This window comes from Falco peregrinus, chromosome 4 (assembly GCF_023634155.1).
Source record: "Falco peregrinus isolate bFalPer1 chromosome 4, bFalPer1.pri, whole genome shotgun sequence".
Taxonomy (NCBI): domain Eukaryota; kingdom Metazoa; phylum Chordata; class Aves; order Falconiformes; family Falconidae; genus Falco; species Falco peregrinus.
The window spans coordinates 32,046,342-32,066,093 of record NC_073724.1 but is presented as its reverse complement, the minus strand read 5'-3'; the positions used below and the strand labels follow the sequence as shown (position 1 = coordinate 32,066,093).

Sequence of the window (19,752 nt, the reverse complement as noted above, 5' to 3'; positions counted from 1 at the left end):
GACATTTTATACAAATTTTATAGACTGTGCAAGATGTTCACATAGTCAAATTTCTCAACTTCTTAAGAGTTTGCACAGATGCAAATATAGCCTGTTTATGCTCTAAGATTCATGCTGACCACTATAAGGTGCCCATACCTGCAGGCAGAATGTGTGAATTGAACTGCAGAAGGTTAAAACTCAAACTGAGCAGAGAACTTAGAAACTATTGATTTATTAATGCATAATGCACTAATGTCTAAAGAGCATTTTCTGGTTTTTATTTTATTTTTATTCCTCAGTCCCACCATTTCATAAACCATTGTCAAAACTCTGAGATTTACGTTTTCAATGGATTGGTGTAAAAACCTGATGGTATGCTTAAATTATTCTAGTTCATTAATAAGTATTCCTAGCCTCTGTAAGAATCACATGAAACTTTTGAGGCTACATTAGGAAATATGACATTAAATACCAAGATCATACAGTAATACTAGAGAAGGTAAGCATAGTCCTTTGTGGTAAAAAATTGTAAAGAAAAATAATACTTTAGTCGCGGACAGCTTTAGCGGGAGTGTAAAATTTAAATGGGAATTTTCCTAGGCTCTTTACAAAGCCAGAAATAAAAAAAAAAATGTTCTCTTCCATCTTCCAAAAAGACAGAAACCAGGAATTCTAGTTGTCCCTAAAGACATTACATAAAGTTAAAAATATAACTGTTATACTGTAAAAGTTTGTGCATGTACTTATAGCTTGATAACAAAAAAAAAAGAAAATGTCTTGAAAATAAAATTTGTTTTCTTATTTAACAGTGGAAAAGAAATGGCTGGGTGCATTCTAGCAGGGAGGAAAGAAACAGAATAATTCTCAGAAGAATCAGCCTCAAGCTTTTAATAGATTAAGTATGATTTTCATATTGGATTTCAAGTGTTCACATTAGTACAGTAAAATTACCACTTTAATGCCAAATGTAGAGGCTATTAAAATACTGTTATGTGAATTCTAAAACAGATTTTGCTATTTTTACTACAGGAAGATACTCTCTAATTCTCTGGATCTCATATTCACCAGTTCTCAAGTACTCTGTAATGACAGACATGCACGCATCGGAAATGCCGGATTAGCTGCAAGGGGCCCATTGCCCAGCCCAGCCGGGTCTGCACCAGGAGTCCCCCCCCCCTCCGCAAGTCATCCCGCCTCACTCAAAAGCTAACTTTCATTTAACCTGGAACTAGATGCACAATGATCCCTGTAACCTTATTCTCATTAATTTTGCTGGGTAAAGCAATCAGGGTAATCTTCCTCCCCGTTCCTACCCTGTGGCTAAGCCTTGCAGTGCCACTCCCCGATCTGTCTATCTCTGAATTTACAACCAGGAGAAATCTCCCAAGTGAAGTCTCCTTCGCTTTACCTCCTCCTTGATGCCTGTAAATCTTCACATGAATAAATCAACATTTCAAAAACTGGCTGAAAGGTGGTTTTAAATCGAAGTTTTTGGCAGCCTCTCCTTACTCTCTAACCATGATAACAACTCAAATGCTTTTAAACAAATCAGTGGTGATATTTTTTATACCAAAAGGCCAAAGTTCATCCCTCTGGAATCCAGAAGAGAAGAAATAGCAGCTCTTCTTTTGTGTTAGCAGTACTCAAAATGTGGAGCCAGTAAGTGACCATCTTACTTAAAATGCAACCTCTTTCTCCGTGTAAATACAGCAAGATCTTGCAGAGAACTTGTTTCACAATTTGTCCATTAACTCATGCTATTTAATAGCACTCCACTACATACAATGATGTGGGAATATTAACTATCATCAACAAGATCCAAAACTCACAAATTTGGGTCAAAAAAGGAGACAAATTATCTTCTAGCTTTTGAACCACAATTTTGAAAACAAACGTAGAAACCTATTTTTTAATTATTAATGAGAACTGAGATCCTTGCAAAATTCCTTGATTGCAGGGCTTTTTTTTTTTTTTTTTAAGAAAGTACTATGTTACCGCATTTGTTTCGTGAGAACTGGCAATGCTCGATACTGAAAAATAACAGAAAATCTTACAAACTAAACTCACATGGTTAGTAAAAACTCTGAGCATTAAGCACCTTCGGGGGACTGATGAAATCCCAACTGACAAAAAGATGATCCTTCAGTTCCCCACCTATCTCCAGGTAACATCTTCCTTGGCTATTTAAATGTTAAATAGAACATTTAAAAAAAAAAAAAAAAAGAACAGATGTGAGACAGGGCACAATCTTTTCCTTCTAGAAGTTCAGCTCCCAGAAGTGAGTGACAGCCACCTCTGATAGCGCAAGCCAAGCCCAGAGGGAGCAGACACCAGAGCGGCTGTTGATGGGGGAGGCTGCACTATGTGGGGTTCTCCTGAGGCTGCCCTGCGCCCAGAAACAGTCCCAGGCTAATGGCCTGGATGGTGGAAGAGAATAAACCTATTAAAATCCACAGGCATAACAGTGGGAGGAAACGCCTCCCAGACTGCTGGAGGACAGTCTCAGAAGTTGGAATGATTTGGAGGGATGAAATCCCTTGCCAAGTTTCATATAGCAATATGGTAAATGCTATGATAACAGACACAGAGCTTGGCAAACACCAGGTTAGTCTGCAAGGCTTTTTTTTTTTTTTTCCTTGTCTAGTCAGGCTGTTAGTTTTACAAAATGTCATATTTGTTTGTTAGTTGGTTAGTTTTAGCCCAATTAATTAGGCATTTTAAATCACCTGAGGTCTTTATAAACATGAGCTACTTAATGTGGGTATGTGAGGTGTGCAGGAATAATCAGCTCAACTGTGACTAGAAAAGTAACCATTAAGCAGAAAAGCATCTGCGATACTGTACAGCAGAAACTGAAATATGAAGTACAATATGGTTGCAAACCAGATATTTTTCACGGTACAGTGCACAAAACACCCAAAAACCTTCCTGGTCTCAGCCAGGTGCGCTACACCCAGCTTGGACACTGCCATCCCAGAAGAGGTGGGAGGCAGCTGGAAAACCCAGGGAAGCTCAGCAAGAGGGGTCAGAAACCTAGAAAATGCTGTCTCTGAGAAAAAAATAAATCAACCTTTGTAACAACCTTTCAGCTTGAAAAAAGAGCTGCTGTAATGGAGCAGTTTTGTTTTCCGTGCCATAATGGAAAGGAAATGCTAGGCTTAAATTGCAGATGGAACAATTCAATATCCATTAAGAAAGAAAAAAAATAATAATCCTTTCCAATACAGCAAAAAGGAAAAGCACTGTCCAGAGGGAATGAGGAATGCCCACTGCTGGGGGTGTTTAAGGACAGATTTGGTAGGTATAGCAGCTCCAGATTTAGAGGCCAAAGGTATACAGTCTAACCTTTGAATTCACTTTCAGCTCACTGCCCCCAAGACGTGTGCAGCACACTCACAGCTTCACCATAGCCTTCCGAGGGGTCAGGATTTCAGCCTATATATATATCTGCTGCGCTCCTGCAGTGGAAAGGTTTAGGAAACAAGCAGGGAGATTAAGATGCCAAAACATAAGCATCTAGTGCCATTTTAGCTGTCAAAGAGCATCCAAGGAAGCTGCATAGGGCTGGCAGGTTGGACAGACAACCTACATGAGATCTGTGACCCTCTGGAGCAGCAGCTAGTGGCTAAGAGAGGAAAGTCAGGCTGGGATGCTAGGAAAATTCACAAAAAATTGCCCTGCTACATTTATTTCATAGGCCTCCATGACAGTCTTCATCTCCAAGCCAAGAACTCAGAGGAGTTATTTTTAAAAAATAGACTAAGCCAAACAAAACTGCTTCGTAACAACTTTGCCTTTTCCAGAGTCTCCTGTCCAAAAATTTTAGCAGGATGCTGACTGTGTGCACTGAGGGCTTTGATTATCTCATGCTGCTTCCCACAACAAACAGTAATTAAACAAGAATGCATGTTTACATGGTGACACTATATAAGTTCAGCATGGTAGCAGTTTAATAAAACTACATCCCTCCTATGTCCTTCCAGGCACTACTGACTCAGGTTCCTCCCTGCATATGTTTTAACAGTTGCCTTGAATGAACCTGAGCACCACAGACAGCAGATGGTACCACCTGAAGATGTAATAAATCCAATCTGAAAAGATTTTAGTCCTCCTCTATTCTGCCAGTCCTACTGGTATTGTGTCATATTCTTGATTTAATTATAATTGATTATAGAAAGGGTTTTCGTTTTTTTCAGCCTTGGGAAAAAAATTAAAAATTTTAAAATTACACATTCCAAAAGAACATTCTCATACAAACAATAGCTGAGTAACTTTTTTTCATTGTAGATGTCTGTTTCCCTTGTATTTAGAAGCTTTCAGATTAGGCTAAGTGCCTGCTGCATCTCAAAGAGGAACAACCCCAGTTCTGCAAAATTCCATGAAAAGTGGCTTCCTCATGTATTGTGCAGTGGTCAAATCTAAGAGTGTCTTTAAAACAATTTTCAGTACATTTCAGTGAGAAGATTTATGTACATGATTAAAAAAATGTATATTTTTCATGGTTTAAATCAAAATGATTGTGAGTATAAATTTTGGGACAGGTAAACCCTCTTTTTAATGGAAAACTACATGTTATTTCTCTAAAAAAAGGTCTGATTTTCCTTTCGTACATTAAGTAATTTCAAAAAAGCTACATATCCTTGTTTAAGATGGGACTGTATTATACTTCAGAATGAAAGCCCATTTGAAATTGAGGGGGTGGAATCTGCAAGCATAAAAAAAGGCTTTTTTGTATTGCTGTTGAGACGTATCAGGCCAACAAAGGGGGAAGCAGCTGCATATCCTTCAGTACCGCAAACAGAGGGCCCTAGGGGCCTTGGACTGTCTTCCCTGTATCACCTGTGAGGTGGTCTGCCACTTAGGAGTTGTCTTTTCCCAAGGACAGCATTGCTGCAGCCAGACTCAGACAGGGCAGCGGCAGGGACAGAGCTTGCTTACACCAAGAAATGCAAAAATTAAATGCAACCGGACTGGTTGTGTAACACCCAGCCAAAGAATTAATGTGGAAAGTAGGAAAAAACCAGAAAGCTATTGCCCACATCTATAAACCAGCTAACCTGAAGGTGTCTCTGATAGCATGGCTCCCTTGACAGCCACCAGCTTACCAAGAGAATCAAGGAAATTTTGCAAGAAAGGTAATCTATAAGAACAGTCATGTAAGAAATTCTCTTGAGCATTTCTTTTGCTTGTAAAAAGACCATTTAATCCATATATTTCAGGTAAAAGCAGATGACCTTTTTTGGCAACGACACCCAAAGCCATTAAAACCAAAATAGGAGTAAGGAATTCACTTCTCCTTCGCATTTTTAGCAGCTTGGGCAATGGAAATCTACTAAAATTTAAAATATGGCAACAACAAATTTGTGGGTAAAATGCATTCATGTGTAAAAACACTAAAAGGCAAAAAATTAAACTACTTTTATTTTTGTTGACAGCCCATATTGCTTTCTGAATTGCTGCTTAGTAAATGATTCAGTATTTGGCTTTCAAACACTCCAGGCATTTTTTCCCCTTTGAACTGAAATTTAAAATCAGAATACAGAGGTTTTTGTATCCCACTATTTTTATTTAGAATACAAACCCACTTCTACAATGGAGTTTCTTTTGCATATGAGAGTTGGTAAGGCTTCATTTTATAAATTTTAAATTTTTAATTAAAGAACTTGCTCAGAAAGAACCACACATATTCCCAGTACTTGTTTGTCCAAGTCAGTTTTCATATCAATGTTTTTTAATATAATAGTCTAAACCACATTTTTATACGTGCAGCTGAACATATACACATATATGAAAGCTAGAAGATAATTAAGCAACTCCGATTTGGGATGACAATTTTCCCAAATATGCAGCTGCTTCTGGAAGCATATAGAAATCCCTATTCAGATAAACATGTACCTTAAAATTTAACAAGGATAAAGAAGTTTAGCCTGACATATAACCTAGATCATCAGCAATGCTGTCCCCCACCCATTCATTTTCATATAATACAGTTCCCTAGGATCTCACTGGATCTTATGACAAATGAAGCACTAAATGGTTTCGTTAATAATAATAATAATAAAAAAATAATAATAAGTAGTATTTGAAGACATGACATTCCACCAGACATTTTGAACATAAAGCATTTGCTTGGAAAAGCAGACCAGGTGATATGGCTGTCACTGTCTTGTTCTGCTTTTCCATGGTTCCTTCCTTCCTGAAACTGAGCCACTGATGAAAATTTCCTTGTAAATATATAAACCATCCATACCAAAGGTTAGCAGTTTACACTGTAAACTAACAGGCTTAATTTTCGAACATAACTGGGCAGTATTTTTAGGCAAGCTCATTAATCATTCTGAGTTAGCAACAAAGCTAGCACCTTGGAGGCAGTGGAAGGGAGGAGGCAGGCCTCCTCCTAGTAGAAAAAGCACGAAATGCCAATGGTCCTCAGCCCACAGGAGTGCAAATACCCAGTCAGGTGCCACAGGAAGGCTCAAAAGTGAATTAGGAATGAAAATTCAGATAACAAAAACAACGCTCAGAAAAAGCAGCCATTTCATTAGTCTAGTTCAGTGTCTGAGCATGCACGGGTTGTACTTCCCAGAAGGATGTTGAGCAAAAAACATCCCAACCCTGACAAATGTTCTGGTTTGTACAGGACTGATAATGGATGTAGTAAGCTGGAATAACACCCCCTTTAGTGCCCCAGAGGGTGCTGCACTCATGCTGATCGCTAGCCTCATAAGGAATACTTTAAATGTGAAACATCACCTGTCATTTCTCACAGCTCTGCTTATTTAAGATACTACCAGGCACGCACACCCTTACTAACTTGAATAATACCAGAGGGGAAAATATGGTATCTTAATGGTCTCTTCCTTGTCTCTTGGTGCAGGTAAAACTAACTAGGTGGTTGGACGACAGGACACCGGTAATGGTATCCTCTCTAAAATGGAAGGAGGCTGGCAGAAAAGCAAACCACACTTATTCATTTCAGACACATATCCCCATCAACTGCAGCGTGCGCAATCCAGGCTTTTCGCATTATTCATCCTGACTCCCACATTTCACTGTTGCCTAAACCCTGCCAAAGTGAAAAGACACCCTATCCAAAAGGCAGAGAAGCAAAACCTAGAAGTGGTACACAGCGAACTACTTCGTAACACAGTGTTTAATTAGAAAACATTGATCTTTCTGAAAGATATCATTTGCGCTGCGTATTACAGGCCTCTCATTAAAAAGAGGTAACCCTCCCCGTACTTATATTTCAGAATCTGAAATGTCTGACCTTATTCAGAGTATATTTTTTACTAGCACAAACTCCTTCTTGAAGTCAAATGACACCTAGGATGTCCCATGTATATACCTTCTTGGCACAGTGCGTGAAGCTTGCTGCTAGTCATGGGACTCCCTAAACCCATGCGTCCTATTTTGTGAAAGCACTGCCACCTTGAATTTAACTTCTGTGACTGGTAGGTGGGGTGGGAGAAACTGCTCTCAGTTTCTGTTATTATTCTCTTGATGGTTCTTAATTTTTTTACTGGGGAAAAAAGAAAGAAGTCTCATGTTTGGTACCTCAGCAAAAGCAGATATTGGATTTCTTTCAGAGACTAGCTCTCAGCGACATCAAGGGGAGCTCTCCTCAAATCCTTTGCAGGCACTGGACATCTCTCTGAGCTGCAAAATGCCAGCGCTAGCTCCTGCTCTGGCCTTTGGCAAGTGTCTTCAGCGGTTTAAGGCTAAAAGACACGTTTCAGAGACTGAAGCATGAGGCTGCTGTGTTCCTCTGGGGCAGCACTCACTAGACTGTGTGGGACTAAGCATGGGATGCCGAGAGATATTGCAAACCTGAAGAAGAGCTTATGGTGATGCAACAAAATGCCAGGCACCACGTTGTGAATGCGCCCAGGCTTAGAAACATAGCAAAATCTTTTCAGGGTGACACAAGTCACACATAGAAGATGGTTGCATCTCATAAATGCTCTGGGAGGGAAAATCAGTGCAGCAAACAAATGGCCCCCACCCTTCAATTGCCCCCAAAGGACAGCCATTAATTTATTGATATCTATTTAAGACTTTGTAAAAGTTGTCCACCCTATATAAAAGATACTCCAAAATTACAACGATGTAGTAGCAACAAAAAAAAATCCTAAACCACATCAGTAGGAATCACAGTACTTAGAATGGAGGGAAAGGTCAGAAAACTTGCAGAAGCAAGAGAACACAGAGGTGAGGAATGATGTAGAAGGAAATGAACAGTGGGAAGTGATTATTACCTGCTCCAAATACATCTTCAAACTCAAACATAGACACCAATACTTTTCTACCCATATTCCTGAAGAAATCTTACAAAGCCTGCACAGTGGAAAGCTCACTTGCATGCTGTTGCAGGTCCCAAGTGTGCGCTCCCTGGAAGGTGTGCCAATACTGCTCTGGCCAGCCCCACAGCACGTGGAGTCAGCAGCAGAGTTGCTACCGCAGCATTGTCTGGGTAGGTGACAGCACCAGAAATTCCCACGGGTGCTATTGTTCTTCAAAGACATTTTTAGTGAGTATAGGAAAAAAAAGTACAGTTTTTTTTGCAGCTAAGTTGGCAGGATTTACAGCCAGTTACACTGTAGAGAGCTAATACCTGCTTCTGTTAAATGCTGAACTCTTAATTATTCCTATTACTGTCCCACAAACCAAAGAAGTCTTTGAAAATGAAGGAACCACCATCAAAAATACTTTCAAATAATAAAACAAAAAATGAAGCAAGCTTCCCTGGGAGAGAACCCAGAAACAGTCTCCCAAGAAGATTCTAGAGGTGTTCTTTGGCCTTAAGTGGTGAAATCTGTTAAAACAGAGGGCGCAGACACCAGTGGGGCCAGAGGGGCAGGGGGTGACAGTGCCATGACTGATGCACAGCTGCCTCCTTTTATTACGTCCCACTATCAGAAGACAAACCTGAAAAGGCCTAACTTGTCCTTCACAACTGAACCACAGAAACACAACACACTGCGCCATAGCCATGGAGCTGCTCCCCACGCGTGCCTGCCTCTGAACAACACAGCAAGAGGCATGTTTGGTGCCACAGGTCTGAATGTTGTTTGCCATTTTCACAACCTCAGGAGCAAACGCACGGACAAACTCAAATATCCACATGAGAATCCTCTTCAATTACAAAGCAAGAGACCATTACAGGACAGTGTCAATATGGAACATCTAAATGATTTACACAAAAGTCATTTCAATTAGGGAAATAGAACAATCCATTAAATATTAGCAGTACAATGTTAACGTGATATAATGAGACGGAAAGAAGCAACTGAACACACAACAAAGTTAGGTCCTAATGGATAAACACAGGAAAGGACAACCTGTATTTTCAGTTTATCATGATGTATCTAGGCATTACAGCACAGCTGATACACAGAACTATTTGTAATGTCAGTAAAGTCTTGCAGCATCTATTTAAGGCATAAAGTAGTGATTAACAGAGAGCAGATGCTTAGTTGTTGCAAATCAGTGTAGTTTTAGTAGAAAGTCAATAGAACTACATTAAATTATAGCAGCTGGAGACAGCATTTGAAAAAGCATGGAGCTCCTAAGTTGTGGTGTGGTTATTTGAAAAGAATTCTGCAAAAGAAGTTGGAAGAAACAGGACTACATTTTACTATTTGATTTAAACTCCAGAGGTTTTAAAAGTGGGAATGTAAAAACAAAAGGCTCAGAAAACAAACATTTGGCCATGGTATTTGACTTGTACAGCAACAACTGAAAGTAGCTGCATTCCTTGTCCCGCACAAAAAGCAACAGGAATGATTAAGCTTTAAAACACATATATGCACACACAAGAACACACATAATCATCCAAGAGCTCAGAACTACATCAGGATCACAAATGTGTAAGGCAAATAAATACATTTAAAAGGTTCATCTGATACCACATCAGGGAAGGTTCAGGGTAAGGTTAAAACATTTCTGAAAGGGAGAGCATTCCCCTTCTCCAGCCAGTTGCAATGTTTCGTTTTCCCAGAGCAATGGAGGTGAGCAGAGCAATGATGTAGCACGCACGAGGGTACCCATTCTGTTAGCGGACTAAGAAAACCTCTCAGCTCAGAAACTGGATTTTGCACTTAAGAACACCACTTGCATGAAATCCTCCTGCTTTTACTGGTAAGAGCACTGGAAGAAGCCAGCATTGCAAACACAACATTGCAGCTATAGCAACAAGCAATTAAACAAGCTTTTCAACAGACTAAACAGTATTTTCTTTCTGGTTTTATAACTTCATGGTCAATTCACCATGAACACTTTACTTGTCTGTCTGGTCATTAATGTCTCAAAAGCAATCTCCTGTTAATGTTTCAACCAAGAAAACCTCACTCCAAGAAAAAGAAAAGTATGCGTATACAGGGAGACCACCACAAAAATTAAACTTTTTTCTCCCTTTTTGGAAATCGGTATAGAAAGATGGAGCAGAGCCCAAGTTCTGGCCTATTAAATCAAGCACTAGCTCTTTATTAGTATGGTACGATATAAAATGTTACAACCAGGAACCCAAAAGCATTAAAATTGAGATTTAAAACACCTAACAACTTAGGCCCTGCAACAGTATCTCTGAGTAATGTCCAGACAGCACAGGAACTCCAGTGGAAAGTTTCCTTGATTCTTTTTGTTGACAGTGAGGAATTTTTTAAAAATTATTTTTATATTAATGTCAGTAAAAACACACGTGAAAACCAAAATTGAAGGCTAAAAAGAGGATAAAACATTCTGCATGGTTGATGAAATTTAACCCTGTTAATTAGACAGCTTCATTTCACAGTCAGTAAGAGCCTAATATTACCCTAATAAATGTATGGTTTTTTTGGAAAGTGTCATGCATGAACACAACTGAAATTGTGCCTTTTTTTTTTTTTAACTTTTAATGACATCAAGTTTAGTATCTGCAAAAGAAATCACTGTTTTCTCAAAGTCAAGAATTTGAGATGTTTAGAATCTATTGTCTAGAGCATCAGGGCAATGGAAAACTGTTGATCTCTCCCAAGTAGACTAAATAATGTACACATGAATTCTAATGCTCAACAGAAGTGCCCAACCTTAATGAATTAACTTAGGTAGGTAGGCAGTTAATTATCCAAAGCTTTCTTTGCTTTCCTAGCTCTTTACCATTTTTAAACTCCTTTCCTAGAGTGAAAAAATTGAATTTGAAGGAACCAGCTAGCACAGACTCTTTGAGAGCTTCAGGGGTCATCGTGCCTTCCTTGCCACTTCACGTAACTTAATTGCAGCATCAAGACACAATCCATGGATGCAGGCTTCATTGACTGACCCTACAACTTGGGTGTGAATCCAGCTTTGCTAGCAACACATGCTGGGAAGCTCCATAAAATGACAGTGAAGGACAGAGCATGAAACAGACACAGAAATGTGTTTACACATTCAGGAGGAGCAGGGACCTTCTCCAATCCCTGTTTATTTGGATTATTTTTGAAAAATAGCACTAATATTTATGGAGTTAATGTGCCCTGTAAGACACAGTTACTCAGCATAATGATGTTTTTTTTTTTTTAAGCCCTGCTGGTCACATAGTTTTTCTCCATTAATTTTTGTGTTTGTTTGAAATGTTTTTTTAACTTCTCTATATAAATCACAAGGTGAGGAACTGGGGAAAATACACTCTCATTTTCAACTTCTTATATTTTCTGGGCTGTCTTGTGACTGCCACCTTGATACTACACAATCACAGCCTGACCCTGCACTCCAGGATTTACTGAGTGTTTTTTACAACCCAGATGGGATTGGCTGGAAATTTTACTGAGTATGTCCTGAGACATACATGTGTCAGTGGGGGAGGATACTGTGCAAGTGGAAGCGTGAAGAAAGCATGGATGCAAAATCCATTTATAACTAAGAATAACTAGCAGTGGGCGATTGGTGACCAGCCTATGGGGAAGTGTCTGGTGATCATGAGAGGTCAGGCAGCACTCTGTTTTAAGCCTTATACATAAGGCAGATCAAAAAGGTGTGTGACAACGGGGACCTGGTAAAACATGGGGGGTGTTGAAAGGCTGTTGGGGTTTTTTGATAGGAAAAAGGAAAAACAACCTCTGTGTTACACAAACAGGACTCTTGAAAAGCCACAGAAATATCCCATACTTACTTTTATCTTCCTGGTTTTCTTCTGCTGCTTTGCCTTCCTCTTCCTCTTCCTCTTCCTCCTCCACCTCCTTCTGCTGTGCTTCTTCGTGTTGATCAGCAGCACCAACCGAAAGGCTCTGGCAGCAGTGGTTGAAGCCGCTATCCCGAGGCAGAGTGAAACTTCGGGGCTTTCCCCCATTCCCATTCAGCACTTGCATCCGCTCACCCTCTACGAGGGGGAAGGGGCCGTAGTGGTCTTGCAGATGGCACTTCTGGGTGGGCAAGGTTGACTGCCGCCGGTGCTCGGGGGAGACCACGGCTGCCTCGGAGAACACAGAGTCCTCCAGTGGCAGCGTCTGCAGGTAGTGGAGTCCTGAACTCGTCAGTGGCGTCTCTATGAGGTCCTGCCAGGAGCGCCGCTGGCTTGCCGTCTTGCGCACTGGTGAGTCGGTGGCGCTCCCCGCCACCTCTGGGCGAAACTCCTCATGCGACGACTGTGACTGGGAGGTCTCCGTCGATGAGAGTCGGCTGTGTTTTGGCTCCACATAAGGGCTCGCGCAGCTCATCTACAATGTCAGCAATGGAGCAATCTTTAGATCAGTGTAGACTGAGACCTAACACTAGTAACAATCATGTAGTTGTCATTGTCACTGATGGCATCCAGTTCAGTAATGAAGGCACAAATTTACCTGATTAACCTGCCCTGATCCTAACCTTAAGGCATGCCCGTATCTACACACCACACCTGCAGGTCAAACACTGAAACTTATTCATAATAAGTACATTTATTATGTCCCCTAGTGTATAAAATAAGCCAACACAATTATTTGCAGAAAATGCTGCAGAACATGGCACTACAGAAGCCACAGAAGAGATATGCCTGGTCCACTAAAAATGCCTGTTTTCATCATATCTTGCTAAACATTTCTTCAGAATCGTGTTTGCAATGCTTCAGTGCAGTTCAAAGATCTATGATTTTGAAAGATAAGGTATTGCGTTCAAATGAAACACCATAAACACTCTTTCCTTTGACTTTCCCAGTTTTTCATTGAAAATTTTTGCATTTAAAAACCCTGTATTTAAGGAAGATGCATTATTTAACACTGTCTGAGTATACAGACATGAAAATTAAAATTGGTAGCAAAGAATAAGTTAGAAGTCCATACTCTGATTTTATACCAACAACTGCTTCAAGAAGAAAATAAAACCAAATCCCCTTTTGTTCTAATTTACAGAGAAACCTACTTTTTCACAACAACAGCACAACTGGTATCACTGTTTGTGATGTAAGACAGAACATTTCCATGTTGGCATTTCTCTGAAAATTCAAGTGTACTTTGTTACTGTAAAGCTTCACAGCTCATGGGTAGGAGCCTTAGAGAAGAGTCTGCATTGTTACTGAGGTAACAACATTTTGTCAGAGAAGTTGATAAGGGGGCAGTGAGGGATTGCATGGACGCATAGGGGTCCATCGTGCATGAAGAACAGGAAAAAAGATTTCTGTAACTTAATCTAGCTTGTACAGCAAGTGGGATTATAAATCCATATTCTCTGTAAATCGGTGGAAAAAGTTAGCAATGCATGTTACTTAACTTGCCTTAGGTCAAGTGCTGACTCAAAAAATATACTGGAGAGTGCCACAACGTGTGCATGTGCTGGTTTTAAGCAGGACAGTAGGTAAAAGTGACACTTCATATAGTCATTCCTGTAGACAGTTGCAGGTTACTTACTGAAGGAGGCCGTGGGTATGTGTCGTACGGGGGTGGTGGGCTGTCTTGTTTGGGTGTTGATGGAGTGTCAGCTTCCTCCTTATCACTCTCACTCCAGTAATCTGCAAGTTACATACAGATCAGATGAAAAACTACCAACACATTTTGATACTCTGTATATCAGCGACTTGCTTTCACAAAAGCAACTGGGAACTCCTTACTTGGTGTTACTGAGAGTTAAATACTAGTGAATGCCGGCTCTGTAAACTTTAGCTGCTGTAATTTAGAATTGTTTAAATCCAGAGAGGGAAAATTCAAAACACTTTGGGATATACTAAGTCTAATGCCCCACTGCAGAGATATTAAACATCAACCTGCAAATGAGCCACAAATTTAACTCTTGTACACACCTTATAAATACAACATGCATGAAGAATACTCCTAATGCAAGTATCAGATTTCCAGATATTTATACAGCCATAAAAATAACTATGATTGGACATACATTGGCTGGAAAATACTGAAAGTATTTGTTGAACAGAAAAGATGAAAAATGTAACTTGCTCAGTCTCATTGACTGCAAGTAACTGTAACAAATATAATTAACACCAGCTGGCAAATCAAACAAGTAGGGGTTATCGCACACATGAATAATCAGTGCTATTTTGCTACCCATTTTCTCCATTGCATATCACCAGTTACCCAAGCTTTTCAATTCGATTTCTTATAACAAACAGCTGCATTTAAGATAAGACAGAAAAAATTTGTACCATATAGCTGCTTCACAGAAAAGCTGCTGCCCTGTTACCCATGCAAGAACATAAAGCTGATATGGTACTGAAAAATACTACAATGACATTTAAGCTTAGAGTGCCATAAGATGGATCAGAAAGTACAAAGGATGCAGATCTTGTGGGTTAAATTTAATAGGATATGAGGTTTTGCTTTGTCAGGAAATCCAGTCTTGATCAAGCCCATTTCACATGTTCGGTAGCTTGGTCAAAGGGGAAAACACGTGGAAGAAAGTACCATACAGGTATTTATATTTATTCTCGTGTAAATATTTTTGAAGCAGAACAGCATCTAACTGAACAGACACTGGACCTTAATATTCCTTACAAAAGAAAACTACTTAACTGCAGACTCAGCTCAAGATGGATAACTTCAATGGTTCTACACATTGTAAGGCTTATGCAAACATTTCAGTTGTCACTTTGTTTCTGATTTATTATCTTCTAGTATTTGGGAAAATCATTGCACAACTGGACTTTAGCTTGGACTATTCACAGACTAAGCATAGGCAATTTTCACTTCACCTGGTAAGTGTTCAATGAACTGCATGACTTGCATGACTTACTACTTTCTCTTTCATAGATGAGGAGAAGATTGATTCCTGCTTCGTAAACTAAATCAAAAATCCAAGCTGGCACAACATATACTTATGACTTTAATGATTTTTTTGTTACTAAAGATGATTACTGTATTGCATGATTAATGATCTACTGTACCTAACCTTATTCAAGATTTAAAACTAAAACTTACCTTTAAATGACACCATCTTGAAACGATTGTACCTAAAATTTTGTATATTTTTAGATTGTGGTAATGGTGGGAACAGCCTTATTTATCTATTTAATTTTTCCAAGTAGTAACAACTCTGTTCTAACTCTGAGTGTCTTGATTTTCTTCCTGCAAGCTTACAGCTGCGAGTTTCTCTTTAAACAGTAAAATAAATAAATAGTATAAATAAAGTTTTCATGACTATGAAATAAAAAATTCCAGTTTCATCTCTAGAAATCTGCAAATAACTAACTTTTGGTGAATGAAAGACTAAATCAGTGAAAAATTTTTTAAAATCACTCCTAGTTTTAAGGCAACGTGTTCCCAGCAACTCAAACCACCTGAAAATATTGGCATTATAAGCATGTTTGTTCCCATTATAACAAAGCCTAATGGCGCAACGTGTGGAAAGAGGCCTGTCAGAATTGCATCACTCAGAGACATTTCTGCAGACTTGGAGCTCAACTGTTCATTCTGAAAGTAACATTTAGCAGCATCAGTGAAGGTTCCAATTTTGGCAAAAAATACAAAGACGTTCTTGCTGTCAAATCAACACACAACACAACAATGTATGATCATGTTTCTGTGCACCTTACCTCAGAGAGGGAATTCTGCTGGCAACCTAGAGCTTGTCTACAAAAAATTCTGCAGTCACAGGGGTCAACTTCCAGATGAAGTGTATGAAAATAGCATCCCACCAATTTTTTAAAATGCTCTGCTTTTGCAACTGACTCATTAGACTCCATCTAAAATATGTATAATGCTAGCAAATGGCTGCCATATTTCTCTCTGCAGGTTTTGTCCAATTCACTGACAGACAAGCTCAATGCATTGGGCATATCTTGAAAGCTTTCTGAACGAGCAATAGACTGCATATATTACATATAGACTAACACTGACCTGCCATTTGCAGGTTAAATATTTTCTATTTATATAAGCTCGCATTTTTTTCTCTGATTTTATATGACTGGAAAGTATATAACTTCTCCATCCAAGAAAGTCCCTTGCCATATTGCTAACATTCATTGTATTTAATACGGAAAGTTGATGGTATTTTTATAAAACTGTTCTGTACAGAATGTGACATTTTATTCAGCAGTACACCCACAATCCGATGAATCGTGCATCTCTGAAGCACTTGAAATATATTTATGCACTTTAGATTCAGAACCACTCAACCCTTAATTGAAACAGGTTTGACAACTACTGTTGAATTGTTTTGGAGGTATTACAAAGCTTTGCTGCAAAGGGCTGAACTGAACAGAAATAAAAGACCTTTTGCAAAATCAGATATGTAGATGACAATTGGTACAGTCACTGAATATAGAAAATTCCAGTTTAACAGTTTTTATACCTGCAAAAATGCTTGAAGTGATAGAGAGGTTTTACTTTGCTAACTTGATGCCTCTGCTAATTAGGGACACCGCTGAACTGTTTAATAGCCCCTGCGCTGGGAGCCAAGGATAATCACCAGAGGCACAGAAACACTGTATGACAGTGAGTGGGGAATGTGATACCGATTCCAACACTAAACACAACTAAGCAACACGAAGAGGATATAGTTTTACCTACCTGTATATGATAAATCAATTTGAGTGAATGGCCTTAGAACAGTAATAAAGAGCTCCGCCAGTGCCTCGTATATAATTTCCATAGTAAGTGGGTTATCACTGATTATCTTCAATAGGGAGACATTTTAATAATAGGTAATATGAGGCCTGAGTGCACATGATCTCATGTCTAGGAGCTGAATCATCTGCAATTTTATTACTCAGTGACTGCTTGGTAGCAAAAATATTTCTCCACATCCATCTGGATTTTGAAAGGTGTATCATGTCTGCAATTGTGCACTTGGACAGAGTTAGCATAACTGTTCATATACCTTTTCCCTTACTGTCCCACATGCTACTGTAATTCTAGTGCCAACCTGCTGCCAACAGAAGTTGAATTTGGCTTTGAATGCTAACACAGAGGATTTCCTAGAAGACTCCAAGATTCAGAGTTTGTTCACAGCATCTTCAAGCAGTGACAGATGGTGTACAGGTCCCTCCAAACTGGTTACTGTAGTGCTGCCTGGGGGAGTACAGATTCTCAAACTGATTCTGAAGTCTGGTGAGGAACTGAGAAGATGACTGGAGGAACAGTGAGCATGGTGCTGCTATCCTGGGTTGTGTGAATGTGGAGAGCCTGGTGTTAATGAATGACATTATGTGCCAAGGACCATACTAGACTAAACCAGGGATGGGCAACACTCCCAGAATAAGCAGCTGCACTTACTGGAAGACTTGATTAGAAATGAGGCAACAGCAGGTACAACCTAGTTAGTTTTATGTGAGAATGACAGAACGCCCAAAAACCTTCCCACACACATTGCTACCTCTGAATTATGGCAGTATGCTGTAAGACACTGCTCTTCAACCCCTAGCTGATCCTCCTAGGATGCTCTGTGGTGAGGCAATCAGGGTATGACTCAAGGCACACATAATTTTCTGATGCTTCTTTTAATCTTCTACCACTACAGAAATCCTAATCTCTTGATGTTTCTACTTGGCTGACGAAGTCACCCCTTGCTTCTTACCAGGGAAAGGAGTTTTTTTTTGCACAGTATCTCCTAGGAAAACTGCACTGCAGCAACATGTTGCAGGGAGACAAAGCATGTGCATCTTCCTCGTGGCACCAGACCAGAAGGTCAGGGCTAAGGCTCCTGTCATATAGGTTGGTACAGAACCATGACTTTGGAGGGCAAGGAAGACACCATGTGGCAAATTCAAAGTGATAGTCTTTTGAACACAACTCTCCCTGAAAAATGGTTACAAATACAGTCTCTGTAAAGAAAAGACTAGATTAAATAAATTGCTGCTGCAGCTCCGAGCTGTAAGCTTTTTGGGCCAAAAGACAGAACCCTACTGATAAAGGATGCAGCGCCACAGAACTAAAAAGTGAGGTTTTGACTCAGTGGGCAGTGGGCGGACAGACATTTGGATAAGCTCTGGATCGTCATGACCACTGCAATTTTCTGGTGCCTGCTGCCAGGTACATCTGTAAAAAAAGGGCATGGATTCAAAAGCCAGCTGCTTGCCAAAACAGCTAGCTGGATAGCAACACTTCTATGAATCACTGACAACTCTAGGGAACAACCTCCCCAACACCACTGAGGACTGACCCTTTCTTTTTCCTGTCTGCAAACAGGATTTCTACTGCAGCAAGCTAAAGCAAAGCAACTCATTATTTTCCATATGCCACTTGTTTAAACCCATGAAATATAGACATTAAAAATAAACATATGTCAAATGCTGTAAACCTGCAACTCCAAATGAAATGCCAATAGGGCTTTAGCACACACCTCAATATAGCAAAAAGAGTAGAAATCCCCCCAAATTAAATGGCATTAAAATTAAAGTCTTTAGGGGAAACTCAATCATGTCAGAATTTAGAAGACTGGTTTTATTTCTGAGACCAATTTCATACATTCCTGCCCCCTGTGAATTCAAACACCAAGTGCAATGTTTGAAATTTTTTTTTTCAGTTTACAGATTGTTAAGTTTCTTCTGATAGGGGACACAAACTCCTCGGTACCACATACTGGAGCGTATCAGCAGTACATTTTCTGCTTTTAGCTATCTTCTGTGGCCTTCTTAGGAATTATCCAGTGTCTGTGGACCAGAATCTGAAGGAGCTAATCAAAACCCCTGAGAAAGAAGGAATTCTCTAAAGCAACAACAGTGATACTCATATGTGAATTGCTTTCAGATGACAAGATTGAGGCCTGATACACAGCAGGGAAAAAAGAACAGATGAACTTGCAGTAAGAGCTGACAGAAGAAACCAAACTAACACCACATTACCTTGCTCTTGTTTGATCCTCTCTCTTTCTGCATAGCCAGCAGCAAGCATGTTAATCCTGTTTAGCCATCTGAAATAATATTAAAAAAAGCAGTGATACCAATCGAGCGTCTTAATTTTTGTCTGCATTTCTACAAAAAACAAAGTTAAAAGCATCTGAAGGAGATTCGGGACAATGTTATTTCTCATATTAGACAGCAGTTTTCTTTGATACTCTTACTTAGGGAGTCTCCAAAGATCTATGATTTTGCTGTTGAACAAACGCTTTTCACAGCAAAGGTTTTATTTCAAATGGAAAACCATGTATGATGTCAAACATCTGTAAAATAAAGGATTCGGAGATAATCAAAGAACTATTAAGTCTGCTGCTCACAGATATGTCATCACACCAGTACTCCTGCTGTTCTGACTTCTTAAGAATAAATACCACTTTCCAGAGATTTAAGCAATATTTTAAGGCCTGAATTGGCAACTTAGCAGAGGAACAGAGCAGAAAGCATCAATAAAAAGAACAAGTTCACTCACAAACAGTGAGGTTTAATTATGCCAT

The 19,752-nt window shown here is 39.5% G+C and overlaps 1 protein-coding gene across 6 annotated transcripts in view; it reads right to left on the bottom strand.

Moving 5' to 3' along the window:
• The window catches only part of CNKSR2 (connector enhancer of kinase suppressor of Ras 2), a 220,812-nt gene that overhangs the window by 30,844 nt on the left and 170,216 nt on the right, over positions 1 to 19,752 (bottom strand). For all 6 annotated transcript variants that reach the window (XM_055802894.1, XM_055802895.1, XM_055802896.1 and 3 more), the window contains 3 exons: positions 19,205 to 19,272; positions 13,821 to 13,921; positions 12,113 to 12,656 (listed from right to left, as the gene is read on the bottom strand). In XM_055802894.1, the coding sequence (XP_055658869.1) occupies positions 12,113 to 12,656; positions 13,821 to 13,921; positions 19,205 to 19,272 (713 nt within the window). The remainder of the gene's footprint in view (positions 1 to 12,112; positions 12,657 to 13,820; positions 13,922 to 19,204; positions 19,273 to 19,752) is intronic.